The sequence below is a fragment of the Papaver somniferum genome, chromosome 3 (genome assembly GCF_003573695.1).
Source record: "Papaver somniferum cultivar HN1 chromosome 3, ASM357369v1, whole genome shotgun sequence".
In the NCBI taxonomy this organism is placed as follows: Eukaryota; Viridiplantae; Streptophyta; class Magnoliopsida; order Ranunculales; family Papaveraceae; genus Papaver; species Papaver somniferum.
In genome coordinates, this window is record NC_039360.1 from 166302041 (window position 1) to 166319656 (window position 17616).

The 17616-nt window shown below is 40.7% G+C and overlaps 1 protein-coding gene across 1 annotated transcript; it reads left to right on the top strand.

The window, feature by feature from the left end:
- The first annotated feature begins 16554 nt into the window (after positions 1-16554).
- On the top strand, positions 16555-17616 carry LOC113360303. The gene has a single exon (XM_026603826.1). It carries the CDS (start codon positions 16555-16557, stop codon positions 17614-17616), a length of 1062 nt encoding a protein of 353 aa, XP_026459611.1.

Here is a 17616-nt window from a genome sequence, read left to right on the forward strand (position 1 = left end):
ACCAACCTAGAAATAGGTTCAAAGGGAATGAAGAATCACAAATGGTATGAAAATAGTTGTTCATAATGGACACCCAACCTATAACTCAAGATTCCAGAAGTAGGTTCAAAAGGTATTCCTTACCTATGAATGGTGATCCCAAAATGTAGGTTCAAATGAGGATAAATCACGTATAATATATGTACATACAGAATCATGCTTTAGAGAATTCATCACACGACATGATATCCTGAAGCGAGTTAAGGTTGAGTTTTTGTTTCTAAAACTCTTAATGATGTTTATCTCTCTATTTAGAGTGGGGTACTTAACTACAGGATTACTCTTGATAAATTCACCTACACGGATGTGAAAATGTGGCCGCTTTCTATACGAATATGGGCAGCTCTCTAGATCATTCATTAAACCGGGATTCAAGCACGGGGCGGTAATGTGCTGGCTTTAGACTTTACACTAGTATAACTGTGTGTGTTAAAGAATCTTTGTATCTCCTAGAGTTCAAAGACTTATGTTCACTCTATGGTTAGATTTTGAGAGAGTCTAGCACTATGTAAAGGTTCAAATCGAAAGATACCTTTACTTATGCACATCACTATATAGATCTTGCTCAATGTTTTAAAAATATAAGTGGGGGATTGTTGAAAATATATTCATTAAAATTATTTTTAATGGTCATAATGATTATCTTCATTAAAGAAAATTATTCTTTTATTAATCCCTTGACCGTTTAGGGGAAGTTAATGGGTTAATTTTGTGATACTTAAGTGTCATTAACTATTAAATTTCTTGGGTACAAATCAGAATTTTGGTTGGAAAAACAATAATAGAGTTTTGTTTGTTTTAATGTTTTTGGAGTTTTTAAAAAGAAAAACAAGAATTTTTGAGAGAAAGAAAACTAGTGTGTGATCATCACTTGTTTTCTGCAAGTTTGATTTTGAACAAGAATAGAAGTGCACAAGTATCACATACTCTCAAAGTGTAAGAGCAATTATGAAAGAGATTTACTCGGCTGTTTTATTCTGGGGGCGACGCGACATGAAAGAACTGCTTGCACAATCTTGGGCCGAGCCGTGAAACGTCTTAAAGAGAATGACCTGGTCGTGACTCAGCCATAATATTTTCTTTGTTTGGTTTTTATGATGGTTTTGCAGGCTATTTTCAGCAATTGTTCCAATAACCCCTCTATCAAAGTCTTTCGTACATTCTTTTACGTGAAAAAGTATGTCACAGTGGAGACTGAGAGGCATATTATTAACCGCTTGGGAGAAACTTATGTCAGCCGCACATGATTGATCTCCTGAAAATAAAGACTAGAAGAAGAAAAAAATACATATGGGATAGGCACATGATCAGTCCCTTGAGTGATTTTTTCTTCCTCAAGCGACTAATAATGTGCCACTTGGTGTGTAAAATATCCCTTCTGGTAGTCGAAACCTTGCCCATTCGCTCAGTCGCTCATTCGACTTGAAAACAGAGTTAATAAATATTAAAAACACTTATTCTATGACCTTTTCTCTTAAAGGTTGGTTAGTTTGTGTGGTTGTCACATCTCAATCATTGTTTCCACAACCTGATAATGGACATTTGCTTATAATTAATTGAAAATTATGTCAGATCGATATAATTTTGTTTGTTTCTACAATTGTGCTTGTTCGTTAGAATTTTGCACTGGTTTGGAAAAACGTGTCACAAAGATGCATCCAAGTTAATAATGATCTCCTTGGATATCTAGCACGAGAAATTCAAAGAATGCTAAATTACCAAAAAAATATCATTGAGAGAATTATTAGAGGCCAACTGGAACGACGCCAGACGCCTTAGTATAATTTCTGATGTTAGTTTCTTTTTCTTTTTTTTGATGCAAGAAAAATTTATTCAATAGTTAAGAGGGCAATCCCTCCATCTCTAACAAGAGTTAAGATTGAATACAACTGTGAGAATTGTCGGTTTATTCTTTTGTGAGCTGCTCAGTTCGATCAACTTTAGAAAGTATGTCTGCAATCTTATTTCATTCCTTGGGAACATAGTAACACTTCCAATTTTTATTGCTTTTAAAGCAAAAAATAACATCTCTAATGAATTGATGAAACTACCAGTTCAGGTGGAACTGTCCTTTTTGAATAGTATCCACTATAATCCTTGAGTCAGTTTCAAAGTTCACCACTTCTAATTTCAGCTTCTGAGCCCATTGAACAGCTTCTCAGAGAGCTTTGCCTTCCGCATGTTCTGGACTTAGTGCATCTGCAACATGGCTGCATTTAGCTCCTCTTGATTCACCTGCAAAATTACATAATATTATAACAGTACCACCTTTTTTAGTATTAGTAACAAAAGAACCATCAAAATTAAGAGTTAAAGTGCTATTTCTTGGAGGAATCCACTTGAGATGTATCCTAGAATCTGTAGGTATAAGTCTGCCGTGTTTCCTAATAATTAAATTGGATTGTTCAATGTATAAATTTGTGATTCTGGCAATCGAGTGTTGAGGAGAGAGTAACTTTTCTTCAAAAACTTTAGTGCATCTCTCCTGCTATAAGGCCCAAGTAGCAGTTACTCTCTTGATCAATTCTTCAGAACTAATGACATTCATCTTAAACTGAGTCAACCAAGAAATAAGGATTGTCTGGATAGTATATTCTTCCTCAAATTGTAACCCACAAACCCCAAACCATAAAGCTCTTGCATAATCACAGTGTAAAAGAATATGTGAAGAAGTCTCCAGTTCCCTACTGCAAATAGGACAAGTTTTGTCCTTGTCATGCACAAATCTGAAAACAACTTGTCTTCTATGAAGGATATGCAAGAGACATTTCCAAAGGAAATGTTTAGTTCTAGGGATAACAGGAAGACTCCAGAGAACCTTAAAAACTTCCTTTCTCTCTTGTGAGTTGAGTGAAACCCCATACTTGTTTTCATAAATCTTCTTATAAGCTGATCTGACAGTAAAATGACCATTTGCCTCTAACTTCCAAATTAATGTTTCTTTTTGTTGAGGATGGATAGAGATGGCAGAAATTAAGAGAGCTACTTCTGGTATGAACAAATCAAACAACATATCCATATTCCAACAGTGTGCAGCAGTAGAGAATAAATCTTGAACCAAAGTATAACTAGTTGGATTTACTTCATTGACCTTTGATTGAGGAGGAGAGTCATAACCGGGAATCCAATCATCTGACCAGATCCTAATACTTACACCATTACCTAACAACCATTAACTGTTTTGTTTGATGAAGGGAATTTCAGAGGAAATACTTCTCCAAGAAAATGAGGAATCATCTTTCACAATATGATTGAATATATCACTCTCAGGATAATATTCATCTCCCATTGCCTTGGACCATAAATCATCTTTGTTGGAACATAATCTCCATGATGATTTAGCAAGAAGAGCTTTTTTGAAGCACTCAAGATCCCTAAAACCTAAACCACCTTCTTCTTTATCCTTACTGAGATTACTCCAAGAAATGACAACACCTTTGTTAGTTTCTTTTTTCCTCCAAAATTTACCCAGAATTGAGTTAAGACCCTTAATGGTCTGATCTGGAAGCTTAAAAGAAACCATATGGTGAACAGGTAAAGCATTTAGAACATGTTTAACCATTACAGTTCTACCTGATTCATAGAGATTAATGGTATTCCATTTGAGAAGTCTATTTTCCATTTTTTCAATCAAAGCTGAAAATGGAACCTGTTAGAGCATAGCTCGGTTGAACCCACCAAGCGTTGGTATGTCAAGTTTGGTTGTCATATTTTAGTGAATCAAAACTCATTTTAAGAGTCGCTTGATTATGTACTAGAGTCAACTTCGTATAGGTTAGCTTGAAAGTATTAGGATATGAGACATTACAAGTATTTCGAAGACTTGAAGAAGTAAAGAAGTAAGAAGCTACAACGAAAACATCAGCATTCTACTTGAGGTTAGTGATATTTGAATTGAACTGTTTCATTCCCTAACGTATCTTTCAAGTCGTGCATATTGGAAACAAAACTGCGAAGCATGAACAGTCTAGATAGACATAGTATTAAGGAATACAATTTGAAGTTTATTGATTAACCATTAAACTTTGTAGATAAGACATCGACATAATTGTTTAAATTCTATTGTGATTATGTATGGGTATGAGGTGAGGATTTCATCCTAGGAAACAATGTTTTACATGTGTTTTAAGGAAGTAAGTTCATAAACTTGTCTATGAATCGAAAAGGAAATCGCCAGGCGTTATTGGGATTGTTATTCATTGCATATCTGGTGAACATCCAATATGTGTGATTTAGTATAACCTCTTACGACTTGTTTGTGTTCTTGGTAAAACTACTAACAAAGGCCTGACTTATGTATTGGTAAGGCTTTTATTAGTGAAACCGATCTTAAGTAATCACTTGAGATGGTACGATCGAGTTTGTGATTTTTTTGACCGAATCTGGGTAAAAGGGAACCGATCCTGTGAAGAGGTGCAACACATCAGAAAGGGGAATCGATCCTTATATGAGGCGCAACAAGTTTGTAGCAGAAAGGGGAACCGATCCTATGGACATGTGCAACACGTTTTTAGGCAAAGGGGAACTGATCCTATGGACATGTTCAACACATATAAGTTAGATACCATATAATTGTGGGGAACCGATCCTAGTACCTAGTCAACCGAATTTCGGAAAGCTAGTGTGACTATGCACAATACTCACATGGAGGTAGAACCGAAACTTGTTTTGGTATAACCGTTAAACCCATGATTTGTGATTGAGTGTTTCTTAATCAATCGCATAGTTCTTGAAAGTCAGATGAACCAATTCTAAACTTATTTGGAAGTGTGGCAAAACAGTTTTAAGGTTGTAAGTATGAAAGAGGACTTACAAAGTAAAGATGTCGGCATACTTTGAAAACGTATAGTAATGTTTATCTTTTATTGTTCAAAGTTATTCCTTAATAGCTACGGGAAGAAAATCCCAGGATCAAAATATAAATAAGTTAAGAATCTTTTATTTAAGGTTGTTAATTTTATTTTCAGAAAATGAGAATTAGTAATGTGCATTTACTAGTTGAGATTTTCGAAAGAGATTTTCGGTCATTATTTTGGACAGAGCATTTCCAGGAATTATGGAAACCGAATTTGGAATATATTGAATATCTTTGAGAATATATATAAATACTTCCTTGTCTATAAATACTTGAAGTTTGCATTTCTAGCAAACTAATCCTTCGTGACAACAAACTTCCTCGGTTGTGTTGTTACTGGTGTAGCCGCCTATTCGGAGAGGAGAGTAACCTAATTACGTGAAATCTCTTATGACCGTTCAGTTTAAAGTCTTCTTTGGGATTTAGAAGCTCTACGAGTACCGTTGGTGGGAAACTAGATAATTGCGGTTTATCTTGTGTTTTCGATTGATTTGATTGACCAATGGTTGAACTTTTATTGCACCTAGTTTGTTTATGCTTGATAATCTTCTCTTCTGATATAATATTAACTCAAACTAGATCGAAGTTTCTACAGGGATCTTTAGACTGTTGTTAGTTCTAAATATGATCTTGTGATAATCCGTTGTTAACAGACTCCGTTCTGGTGCGTGATTGATCACAAGAGATTAAAGTTGTTGTGTGCAGGTGTTTATTGAAGATCTAAGAAGATTTGAAGACAAAAAAGATATTGAAGATTTCTGATTTGGGGTTCATAATCTTTGGTGTGCACAATACTTATTTCGGTATAAGAGGATCCAACTATAATCAGTTTATCCTTGTGGTAGATTGGATTGATTAGTTGTGTAGATCGGCATCAATACAATTCTTTGTGATTAAAAGTATTGATTTCAGAATCTTAACAATTACTTCGGTAGTTGAGAATAAGATAGATCTAAGAACCTGACGAAGGAGTTTATTGAGATAAACAGAAGAGCCTTTGTCGAACTCACATCACTTGGTTGAAGAGAGTTGATACCAAACAGATTTGTTGTTCCTTTACTGTTTGGAATACGAACCAAAGGAATTGTTCCAAGTACGTGACTTATTCATAAGTTGGAGGCGTGGGAATACAAACGGAACTAGGTGAACTATAGGTTTAGTTGCTTGGTCACAACTATACGATGTTAGGTTTAATTTTGTGTAGCGGCTTAATCCTGAGAGTATTCAACTCTGGACAAGGTTCCGGGGGTTTTCTTCATTTGCGGTTTCCTTGTTAACAAAATCTTGCTGTGTCATTTACTTTATATCTCCGCATTATAATTGTTTTATTATAATTAAAGTAAATTACACAAACGTTAATTCTTATTTACTTGATAAGCAATCCTATTGTGTTTGGTTAAGTACAAACCTTTTTATCAAGTAAACATACTTCGTTGTTGTATTGTCTCGATCTCGTATCCATAGACGATCACACGAAGTGTGAACCGATTAGTTGTATTGTCTCGACTTAGTCCATAGACAATCACTTTTGGAGGAAGGACTTATAGGTAGGAAATTTTTTAGCTTGAGGTATATTTGGGTACCCTCGCCTTTTCAGAACCTTCTTGTTTCTGTCAATGAGGAAGGGAAAACCAAGATATTTCTCCTTTTCATCCATAATTGGAACCTGAAGAGTACCAGAAAGAATCTGACATGTAGAGAGACTCATATTTTTGCTGAAATATGCTGAGGATTTTGAGAAATTAATAACCTGTCCACTACACTTACTGAATTCTGCAATAATCTGAAGAAGATATCTTGTTTGAGTCAAGTTTGCCTTACAAAAGAGAAGGCATTCATCTGCAAATAGTAAGTGGTTGATCTTAGGAGCTCTTCTTGCAATTTTTACTCCAATGAGTAATTTAGCTTGTTCATAGAAAGCTAATTTTCTTGAAAGAGCTTCCATAGCAATGATAAATAGAAAAGGTGATAAGGGGTCACCTTGCATGATTCCTTTTGAGGGATGAAAACATTACATGGTGACCCATGAAGAAGTACTTCAACCTCAGTGGTACTTATGCATTGGAATATTAAGTTAATTACACCACTTCTCACAAAATCCAAATTTCTTAAGAACATCCATTAAAAAAGACCATTCTAGACTATCAAAGGCTTTTGACATGTCCATTTTGAGTGCAAGAGAACCTCCCATTCCATTTTTCCTCTTCATACGATGAACCATTTCTTGAACTAGTGAAATGTTTTCACTTATCAATCTCCCTGGAACATAAGCAGCTTGCATTGGTGAAATAATATTGATGACATGCTTTTTCATTCTTCTTGCAATAATTTTTGAAATAATCTTATATGAGGTGTTACAAAGGGCAATGGGCCTGAAATATTATGGCTTATGAGGTGTAGCTACTTTAAGAATTAAAGAGAATCTTGTTTTGTTGAGTTGCTTCAAAAGAAAACCAGTAGAGAATAAACTTCGTATCATGAGAATAAGATATTCTTTGATTATGATCCATTGTGTTTGATAGAACCCTGGAGGAAATCCATCTGTACCAGGGGATGTCCAAGGTTCCATTGACATGACAATATCATAAATCTCATCTTCTTGAGATATTTGAAGGAGTTCTTCATTATCAGCAGCAGCAATACGTGAAGGAATATTTGAAGTACTTATCTTCTTGAAGTGGTTAGAGAGAAGTTGTTCCAGAGAATCCCTATCATTACACCAAGTTACATTGGGAGCCAATAGACTATATATTCAGTTTGTGAACACGAAAATAACGATGGTATAGTCGTGTCCACATACAAACTTACTTCCATTAATTGATAGCACAACCAAATAATGAAATGATAAAACAAACAGTAACCACCAAATATGGATCTATATCATAAAACAAAATTAATATGCAGAGAAATGTAAATAAGAAATTGGACACAAGGTATAACGTGGTTCGGCAAAGCCTACATCCACGGAGGTAAAGGAACTGTTTATTATTAATCTCATTTGTTACGTATGGTAAGGTTTGAACTTCATTCGTGAAGACATGAAAGAGATATGTTCATATCTCTTTTGTCATGGATATCTTCATTCATGAAGATATGAAAGAGATATCTTCATATCTCGGTATCTTCATTCATTAAGATATGAGGTACAGGGAGTTGTAGTGGGAAGAGAGAGGAAAGGGGTCTCCAAAAGTGTCGGCGGGAAGAAGGGAAAAAGACCATTCCCTTTGCCCGAACCTAATTGCTCCCTATTTATAGGCAAAATATCTTAGGATTTAAGCTGTGTTGGGATGATATAGTGCTCGCTGCAGTATACTTGTATCCTGCCTCAGCTCACGATCTCACTCCACGTGTCAAGGTATTTTTTGGTGTATACAATTTGCCCCTTTTCTTGAGAGTTGTTGGTGAACGATCCTTGAGAAAAATCATTTCCACCTTGTTTGCATTGCATTGGTTGTTGTTTCCTTCCTATGCCCCTTGTCGAGAAGCTTTTGCGTTGTTTGTAGAAGAATTTTGGTAAAGAATACACTACTACAAAGTATTAATACTTGTCCCTATTCTTTACCGAAATTCAGGAACATCCCTGCAAAACTTACCCTTTCTTATTGGTCCAAATACTCTTCGTGGCTCGCTTGCCGCGTGCTGGCTTCGTGTTGGAAGTACTTCTAAACATCAACCAGCTGCGGCTTTACATACGTCGTAAGAAGACCTGTCCACGGCAACAAAGATAGCCAGGACTTTGTCTTCATCAGCGGCAAATATGCTTTTATTGGGTATTGGAGATTGCTCTGTATGTACTCCATGTTAAAGGTGGGTCTCACGTCAGATTATCACGAAGTAGGTAGCAACGTCCATTGACAACACCGAAGGACAGTAACAGCTACGCCCATCACATGGTGGCAGCATCCGGAAGTACCCGAGGCAACAATGATCGATAACGAATAGAAGTATGATAAAAAATAAAAATTCCGCATTAAGTACTCTTCGTGACTTGTTTGCCACATGCCCATTTCTTGTTGGAAATGCTTCTTAGCACCACTAGTAGCAGCTTTAGGTACGTCGCAACAGGGTTCGTCCGCCTGCAACGATAGTTGTGATTCTGTATCAGATCATCACGAAGTGAGTAGTAATGAAAGTTAAAGACTCCAGCGGAATCAATGGCTACACCCATCGCTTTGAGGTATCATCTCGACCTATGCTTACTTCGTGTTAGAAGTACTTCGTGGCACCGGTTTAGCATCAAAACTGAACGACGTCAGAGGTGTGCAGAGTAGCAACCTCATTCATACACCAGCAGCAGCAGTTATGTCATGCTACTAGATGGTATCAGCAATAGTCATGTATATATGCAACAGCAGTAACAGCGGTGTATACAACAGGAGCAGTTGGCAGCGGCAGGCACGGCGGCAATTCCCCATTCTTGCAACAGCATCATCGGCGTGAAGACTTCATTTTTCATCGGGTATGCATCTTTAGTTTTGCTTTGTTCCTGCAGAAGTAGCGTCGGATTCAGGGGAACATCAGGTGTGCAATATGCGGTTGAATCATCTCCGTCGCTCCTTTTGACTTTCTAGACTTATTGGCAGCAACAAGGGAAGGTTTCCTTTCATTGGTTTTCTGAGATTGCCCCATGTACTCCCAATTGAAGGTATTCTGTGGCACCAGTTCAGCAGTGGCAACAAGCATCGTCAGTAGTGTGTAGTGGCAACAAACATCATCTTCATGCGTTTGCAGCACCAGGTACACCACATTAATGCTTGACAGCATCACCAATAGCCTCGTATGCGGTAGTAGTTCCATAACCTTAAGCGTGTATCGGTGACTTCATTAGCTTTGGCGGGTAAGCGTCAGATTGGCATAAAAGCATCAGTGCATGTAATAAGCAATAAGATGAATTCATGGTATGAGCGATAAACATTATTATATAAACACGTATATGGTTGTGCTTGCCCTTGTATTGTGAGAATTTGTAATCCATCGTCGCAGACGCAAGATGAGTGTTTGAACATGTCACCCCGTTGGCTAATTTCGGGCCAGGAAATTATCGAACGGTGGGGGTCTGAGGATCTCCCGGAGACGTGGTGTAAAACTGAATGTTTTGCACACACCCGTTCCGCTGAGCTGTCCAAGGCATGGCATGTTGGGTATCTCTTTCTTATGGAAGCCTTCCCCGATCTCACACTCATGGACGCTTATCAGAAATGTATGCATTATCAGAAAATATGAGACCGGTGATATCCAAAAATATATGTAATTTCTGGGAATGTATGCATTATCAGAAATGAAATGTATATATTTTTGAAATTTACTGAATTTGGAAAATGTATGCGGTTCTGTAATTTTAGAAGTATATACTTATTATAACAATGTATGCGAGTACTGCCGAAATGTAAGGAGTATGAGTATTTGCAAACTCTTTAGTTGCGTGTGATGTATGTATGCCCCCTTTTGGTTTCAGAAGCTCGTTGTTGAGGATTGTGAAAGCAAAAGTAACTGCATCACTGACCAGCTTCTTTGATCGTTGATGGTGTTGATGTGCTCTCTCGTTATTGTTGTGGTGTCATTGGAACATCATCATGGGTTTTGGGGATGCTTTCTGTCGCCGTTGCGTAGTGAAGGCCTCCAGTCTTTTGTTGGGGATGGTTAATGAACTCCATTATGCACATTCTTTGGGCCTGGTAGTCCTTTGTTAGAACAACAATTGCTTTGTTGATTATGCTCCGTACCGGTGGTCGCATTCTGCTGGTTCTTTATTGCTGCTTTAAAATTGGATTGCCCCTAGTATGCTTTTGTATCGGTGCTTTGGATCTTCGGGATGCTTGCATCTTCGTCAACATCTTTGCCATCTGTCTTTGGTTCATCAAGCAACGACTTTATAACCGCATCGGACTAGACTGCATCAACCTTGTCCGTGGCTTTTAATATAGAAACACTCCATTAATAGACCTGCATAAGATTTGGACTTCATGTAGCTTCTTTGGTTGTTTGGCTTCGACTGGAACCGGGTGATCTTTTGCTCCTCTCCGTCTCTCTCTGGCTCTGTCTGTGTCATCGTCCTCAGTTTTGACGTCATCGGCGTTGGGCACTTGGATCATCGTCGTTGTGCACTTCAGATCTTGATCGTCGTGGGAAGACTTAGGCCCATCGTCTTCATTGTCATCAAGAATGGATCATCGTCGTTGAGCTTTTACTTTGATTTTTGGCATCGGAATTTATATCAGCGTTGCAGGAATTATCATTGTTGGCATCGTCTTTGCGCCGTTGACGTGAGGAGCCGGAGCTGCATCATCGTCACGGGACTTTGCCTCATCGGATTATAGGATCGGGACTGCATCTTCGAACCAAAACTGAGCTTGCGCTCATCAGAACTAGTCCATCGTTACAAGGCTTATCTTCATAAGCACGAGGACCAGAGCTATCATCAAAGTTTTGGATCAAAGCATTATCTTGTTCGCTCCTTTGTTGGGATGCCAATAAGAAGTATAACCATATCCAGACTTCGTTAGATTTTAGATCATCGGATCACTTTCGTCGTCTTTGTAATTGTGATGTGTCATGTGTCGTCCTGCCAGCATTCTACGATTATAGGCCCCTTGTGCATTGATCTAAACTTTGGTTTTTTTTCTTTTTTCTTCTTGGCTTCATTTGTCTGTAACAACAGCAATAAGTCCACAGCAGCAGTAGCTCGTCCATGGTATCCACATGTACCATATTGGGTAAGCGTTGGTGGGGTTGCCCGTTGGAATAATGTTGATCGCATCCTGTTTAGCTTTAACTTTCCATTTGTGCAGCAACTTTTTGCATTGAACATACGGCGAAGAGGCTTTGGCATTTCAGAACGGGAATCTCCTTCTTTGGTCCTCGATCTCCTCCCCTTTAGACCGTGAGTATGGAACATCGCTATTAGCAAGGGCATGTACTCCATCTCCGCTTGCCTGCTTCATTTTCAACTGATTCGAGACCGTAAGCCACATCAAGGTTGGTGAGAGCCTTCTCATTTAACTTGTATATGACTATATCCTGTGGGTCTTTGGCTCGCCTATCGCCTCGCTGTTAAGGATTGAATCTTCGTCTTTTAGCTGCATTCAAAAACGAAACAGAGAAACACTCTCGCAGGTGACCTCCTTGGGATGCTGCTTCTGCCCATTTGATACTTGGATCCTTCGTGTAACACCTTTGCTTGAACTTGGATTTCCGAAGATACATCACTAGATTGTGACGTCATCGTCACTGGATTTAGCAACGCCGTCTGGCTTCGTGGGCATTGAACTTTGGTTCATGTCTTCGTCGACATTGGACTTGTGGATTGGCTGATGGAGTGTTGGGACAGCATCATCGTTTGGATCTGGTTCCCCTTCATTGGACGCTGGTTCATTGTAGGCATCGGTATTTGGTTCAGCATCGGCAGCCCGTGCATCCTCGTCGCCAGTCCTTGCATCATCATCATGGGATTTGATCATCACCATCCTTGCCGCAACAACCGTTTGTGGTGCTCCGGGTCAAGCAGGCCTCTTCTTTACAGCAACGTTGAGCCGGATAATAAAGCTTTTCTGCATTGTTGGAATTGAGGTGGGCATCTGGTGAACTGTGCTTCGTGTTTCTTTTGTCGTCTTCCACGAATCAAGTATCGTCAGCCTTGCTTAGGGCTGCACAACCGGTAGGGTGGGTAGGATATGGCCTATACCCGCCACCCTACCCGTTTACCGGCGGTTAAGAAAATCTTTACCCGCCACCCTACCCGCCAAATAATGGATAGGATAGGATACGGTTAAAAAACTGGCGGGTAGGGTAGGGTAGGCGGGTAGGAGTAGGGTATGTGCATTTCTAGGTAGGGTGGGTAGGATATGGCCTATACCCGCCACCCTACCCGTTTACTGACGGTTAAGAAAATCTTTATCCGCCACCCTACCCGCCAAATAGTGGATAGGATAAGATACGGTTAAAAAATTGGCGGGTAGGGTAGGGTTGGCGGGTATGGGTAGGGTATGTGCACCCCTAGCCTTGCTTGCATCATTGTCCTACTTGTGTCTTCTGCGTCGGTCTAGTTGCATCATCAACATGAGACCGAAGCTACACCACTGTCGCCAGAATATGAATCATCGGGCTTTGGTCCACCGTCTTCGGGCTTTGGCATCTCGTCGGAAAATTTTGCATCATCGGGTTGAGGAGCAGAGCTTGAGTTAAGACGTATTTTTTAGCTGTATTCCAACAATAGCCTTTAACTGAGCTTGAGCTAAGTCCTTTTAGCTTGGCAATCCAGCTGGGATCGGGACTGCATCGTCGGAATGGGGGAGTTATCATCGTTCTTAGACTTGACCTGCAGATAAATTGTACTTTGCACCTTCGTCATAAGGCTGTGCATCTTCGTTACAAGGTTTTGCATCGTCGGCCATGCACCTTCGTCACCAGGATTTATCTTCTTAGCTCCTTCGTTAATACTTGAATAAGTATAAAAGATATATTCTAAATAAAGTTGCCGACTGATAAGAAGCATGGAGTATAAGAGGCACAGAGCAAGTGTTTTCGTATAAGAAGTATTGGCTAGGTGGTAAGATCCTAAGATGTGATACACCAAAGAACAAATAGCGGCGAAGCACAAGATACAACCAAACGGCGCAAAGAGCGAGGTATCACGTGGGTCGGACGTGATGGCTCAATAGTTGTCGGATGTGACGTGACCCTTATCCTCTGACAGGTCGGGCGAACAATCAGAAAGCGCTCGGTCAGACGAAGGAATATGGTCAAACAAAGGAACGAGAAGAAAGAAGGGCAACATCGTGTTAACCAGACGGTTAAGACTCGGCTTCGGGTGAAGAACTATCGGTCAAACCAGAAAGTCGGGCGAGCAGTGAAGGTCCGATACGGAACAACTAAATTGATGTAATGTGACCAACATTGTAATTCTTTTGTATGTCGACCTTGGCCTATAAATATAAGGGCGGGTCGAGAGAGAGAGGCAGGTTAAAAGGGAGAGAAACAAGACACTACATTTGAGAGTTTGAGAGTTACACCATTTGAGAAGGAGAGAACACCTTGTAATCAAAGAAAAAGAAATAATAACATTCATCCTTTCACCCTGTGGACGTAGGTAATCATACCGAACCACGTATATCTTTGTGTCTATGTTTGTTGAATATTTTGACTTAGTTTTAACTCATCTTCTATACTATTGGATGTAGTGTGTGGTTTATGCCACTACATTCTGGCGCCGACTAAGGGGAACGTCTAAGTTCTCCGGATACCTTGCCTGCGTGTGCCAACAGAGACGATCCAAAATCTCCTAAGAACACCTTGTGTTTTAGTTGATGTTATGGGATGAACTATGTTTGGTGAGGTCTGTTTATATTTGTTTAGTTTTGAAGTTTGTTGATATGGTTGAGTTTTCATTGTTGAAGTCGTGTCGTTAGCAAATATTTTCAGTTGGGTCAATTCCGAGCAGTCGGGTTGATAGGGAATCCTTCAAGAGCTCCCAAATAACGTTGTACCATTTGGTCGAGGCCAGGAAAGGATCCTGATAACAGATCGACTAGCCATGCTCCGAGGCGAGTCTGTTTTCATGTTTCAATCTTTGTTTTCGTATTAGTTTTCGCACTTATCTCCGTATTTCAATCTTAGTTTTCGTCTTACGAGTTCAACAACGGAATACCTCTAAAACTCCCAAATAACATCTTCGATGTGTGGTTGAAGTTGCTTGAGGTTCCATGTTGGCTTGTGAAATTTCCAAAACAACAGCACGACGAGATTATTGGTCGCCGGTGAAGGAATCCAAGGAATCAAGGGAAGACATTCCTTTGTAGTTCCAAGGGAGTGCATAGGTCTTAGTCCAGTTTTTGCCGTGGCGTGCTGACCTCATAAAAGTACGAATTTGTACCTTTTACCCACAGAGAACTAGGTGTTAATGATTTGGAGTCTAGGGAATGTAGGACAAATTGTAGTTAATGTAGAGTCGTGGTACTGAAAGCGATGTTGTGCAACTTTGAAAGCGACGTAGCATGATACCCGTCTAAAAGGAGACACTTAGAGTCTGAACAGGGCAAATTGGCGAGGTCAGCATGGCAGAGTAAAGGGAATCGTACTTCTGAAACTCAGTTTTAGTGTCAGTCACCTTTTTCTTCTAAAACTATACGTACTATAGAAACTTTTCAAAAACAGGTCAACGTAAGGTGTTGTCTGTTTTCACTGACGTAGGTAGGGACGACTCTCGGACTAACATCACACTGTGTTCGATGGCTAGAACGTCAGGGATGGGAAGAACTCTGAGGAACCGCACGATCTCCAATAACAGCACGCAAGAAGGAGTAACTGGGACGAGACGAGGGAGTGACGGGCATCCACCACCAGAGGAATCACGAGCTTCTGCAAGGGGTATGCCAACTGTGGACGAGGAGATCGATCTGGGACGAGACGATGACCCATCGCCTCTGGAGCGAATCGCCTCTCCCCCAAGGAGGGATGATCAAATAGATGGACTTACCGCGTCAGACACGGAAGATGATGAGGAAGCATTAATCCTGCATGCTCAGAGACGAAACATCATACGACAAGCTGAGTATCAAGAATCCATCGGGCGAGAGCAAGAACGACTAAGACGAGTACAACTAGGACGAGAAACAACTATCGGAATCGATCCGGCGACATCGACTCAGATACCCCCCACAGTACCACCTCCACCACTTGTGATGACGACACCACCCCTTGCCCATTAAGGTCATCCAAATGATCACTCTAGCCATGAGAGTACAGATCCAACACTTCTCGCAATTCTAGAAAGCCAAAGAATGCAAGAGGAGGCTTTAAGGGATCTTCAGCAGAGGAACCTAGCTCTAGAGTTCGAGAACTATCAGCTACGGAACTTAAGGTCGAGATCGAGAGGATTTTCTAGCTGAGGGACATCAGGACACCAAGGTCGAATCGGGCAGGTACCACCTGCAGTAGGACCAAGTAATTCCGGTCGATTAGGACCACCCCCAACACCACCTATCGGAAGATACGGTCCACCCGAGGATTCATCGATAGACGACGAAAGGCACGAGAGGAATAATCAACAGAGAAACACAAGGTCCGACAATGCGACTGAAGCCAAGCTAAGAGAGTAAGAGGAAAAGAGAAGGAAGTTGTCAGGAACCGGCGAAGAAGATAAGCTCGCCGAGGTCATAAGTGAGGCCGAGAGGACCCCTTTCACCCAAGAGCTAGAACTAAGGGCCTTCCCACCTAAGTGCACGCTCCCCACCTTCCCATCAAGGTTCGACGGCACGGGAGACGCAGTTGAGCATTTGAAGATGTACACAATGTCCCTAATACAATGGAAAAACCATGAGGTGGTAATGTGAAAGTTCTTCCCTGCAAGCTTGGAAGGCGAGGCAAGGAAATGGTTCTAAAACCTCGCACCAAGAACAATCGACAGTTATGAGACTCTAGTCGAAGCCTTCCTTGAAACATACATGCTCAACAGCAGACCTCGGCCCAGGGTCAACAGGTTATTCACCTTGGCCCGATGGTTCAGATAACCTCTCAGATCATTGACCGATAGATGGAGAAATTTGTGTACAGAAATTGGGAAAGTACCCGTCGACCAGCAGATATTCGAGTTCGAAAACGCACTTGAGAGGTCGGATCCCATATGGATAGCCATGTTCACTGAAAAACCACAAACATTGAAAGAAATGAGGAAAATGCAAGAACATTTCATCGCCCTAGAAGAAATTCAGGAAAAGTCAAGGGATAGGGGAGTGCAAGAGGCTAGCGCGGCGCCCGAGTCGACATCGGACGATGTTCAAAGGCGGCCCAAGAAGAGACCGAGCCCACCTACGCGAGGAAATGGGAAGAAGGAATGGGTGGCTAAAGGAAAGAGGCCGAGGCACGAGGCGAGAACATACACCCCTTTGAATGCTCCACTAGAAGAAATCTTCAAAGAGTTCGAAAAAATAAGTGACATCATATACCCAGCTTCAAGAGGGATACAGTTCGAGGAGACCAAGGGTCACCCAGAATATTGCCATTATCATCAATATCGATGCCACTCTATAAATAACTGTCGAGAAGTTAAAGACATCGTGCAACACCTTATTAGAGATGGTTATCTGAGACAGTTCGTCCGACACCCATCCCAGACGACCGCAGCGCCCGATGCACCCGTTCATCAGGTCCGGATCGACAGATCCTCGCAGTTTGTCAACACGATTTCCCATTCCGCCACTCAAGCGTACAATCTGAATCCTGGAATCATGTCAAGGATCCACAAGATAGATCATAATGGGAAGGAAATTTCCAGTGTAGCAAAAGCTTTGCCGATGGAACCCTGGTTGATGCGACCCATCTTTTTCTCGGCTCAGGATGTCCCGATGAACGACCAAGCTCACAGTGATCCCTTGGTTATCACCCTGCTGATTGAGGAATTGGGGGTAAGAAGGATACTAGTAGATAGTGGGAGCTCAGTCGGAGTACTCTTCTACAATACGTTCAAAAGGATGGAGTTTTCAGATGATATACTCGTCCCATCGTCATATCGTATATACGGTTTTAATGGGATCGTAACCATCCCGAAGGGCGAAGTAACTCTAAGGGTATCATATGGAAGTGGTTACCTAAATACTTTAACCACATTCTGCGTGGTTGATGTCGCCTCGCCCTATGAAGCTATAATCGGAAGACCATGGATCGCGGGAATCAAGGGAGTGGCATCAGCCTATCATCAAAGGCTACGATTCCCACGTACAAGGGGATAG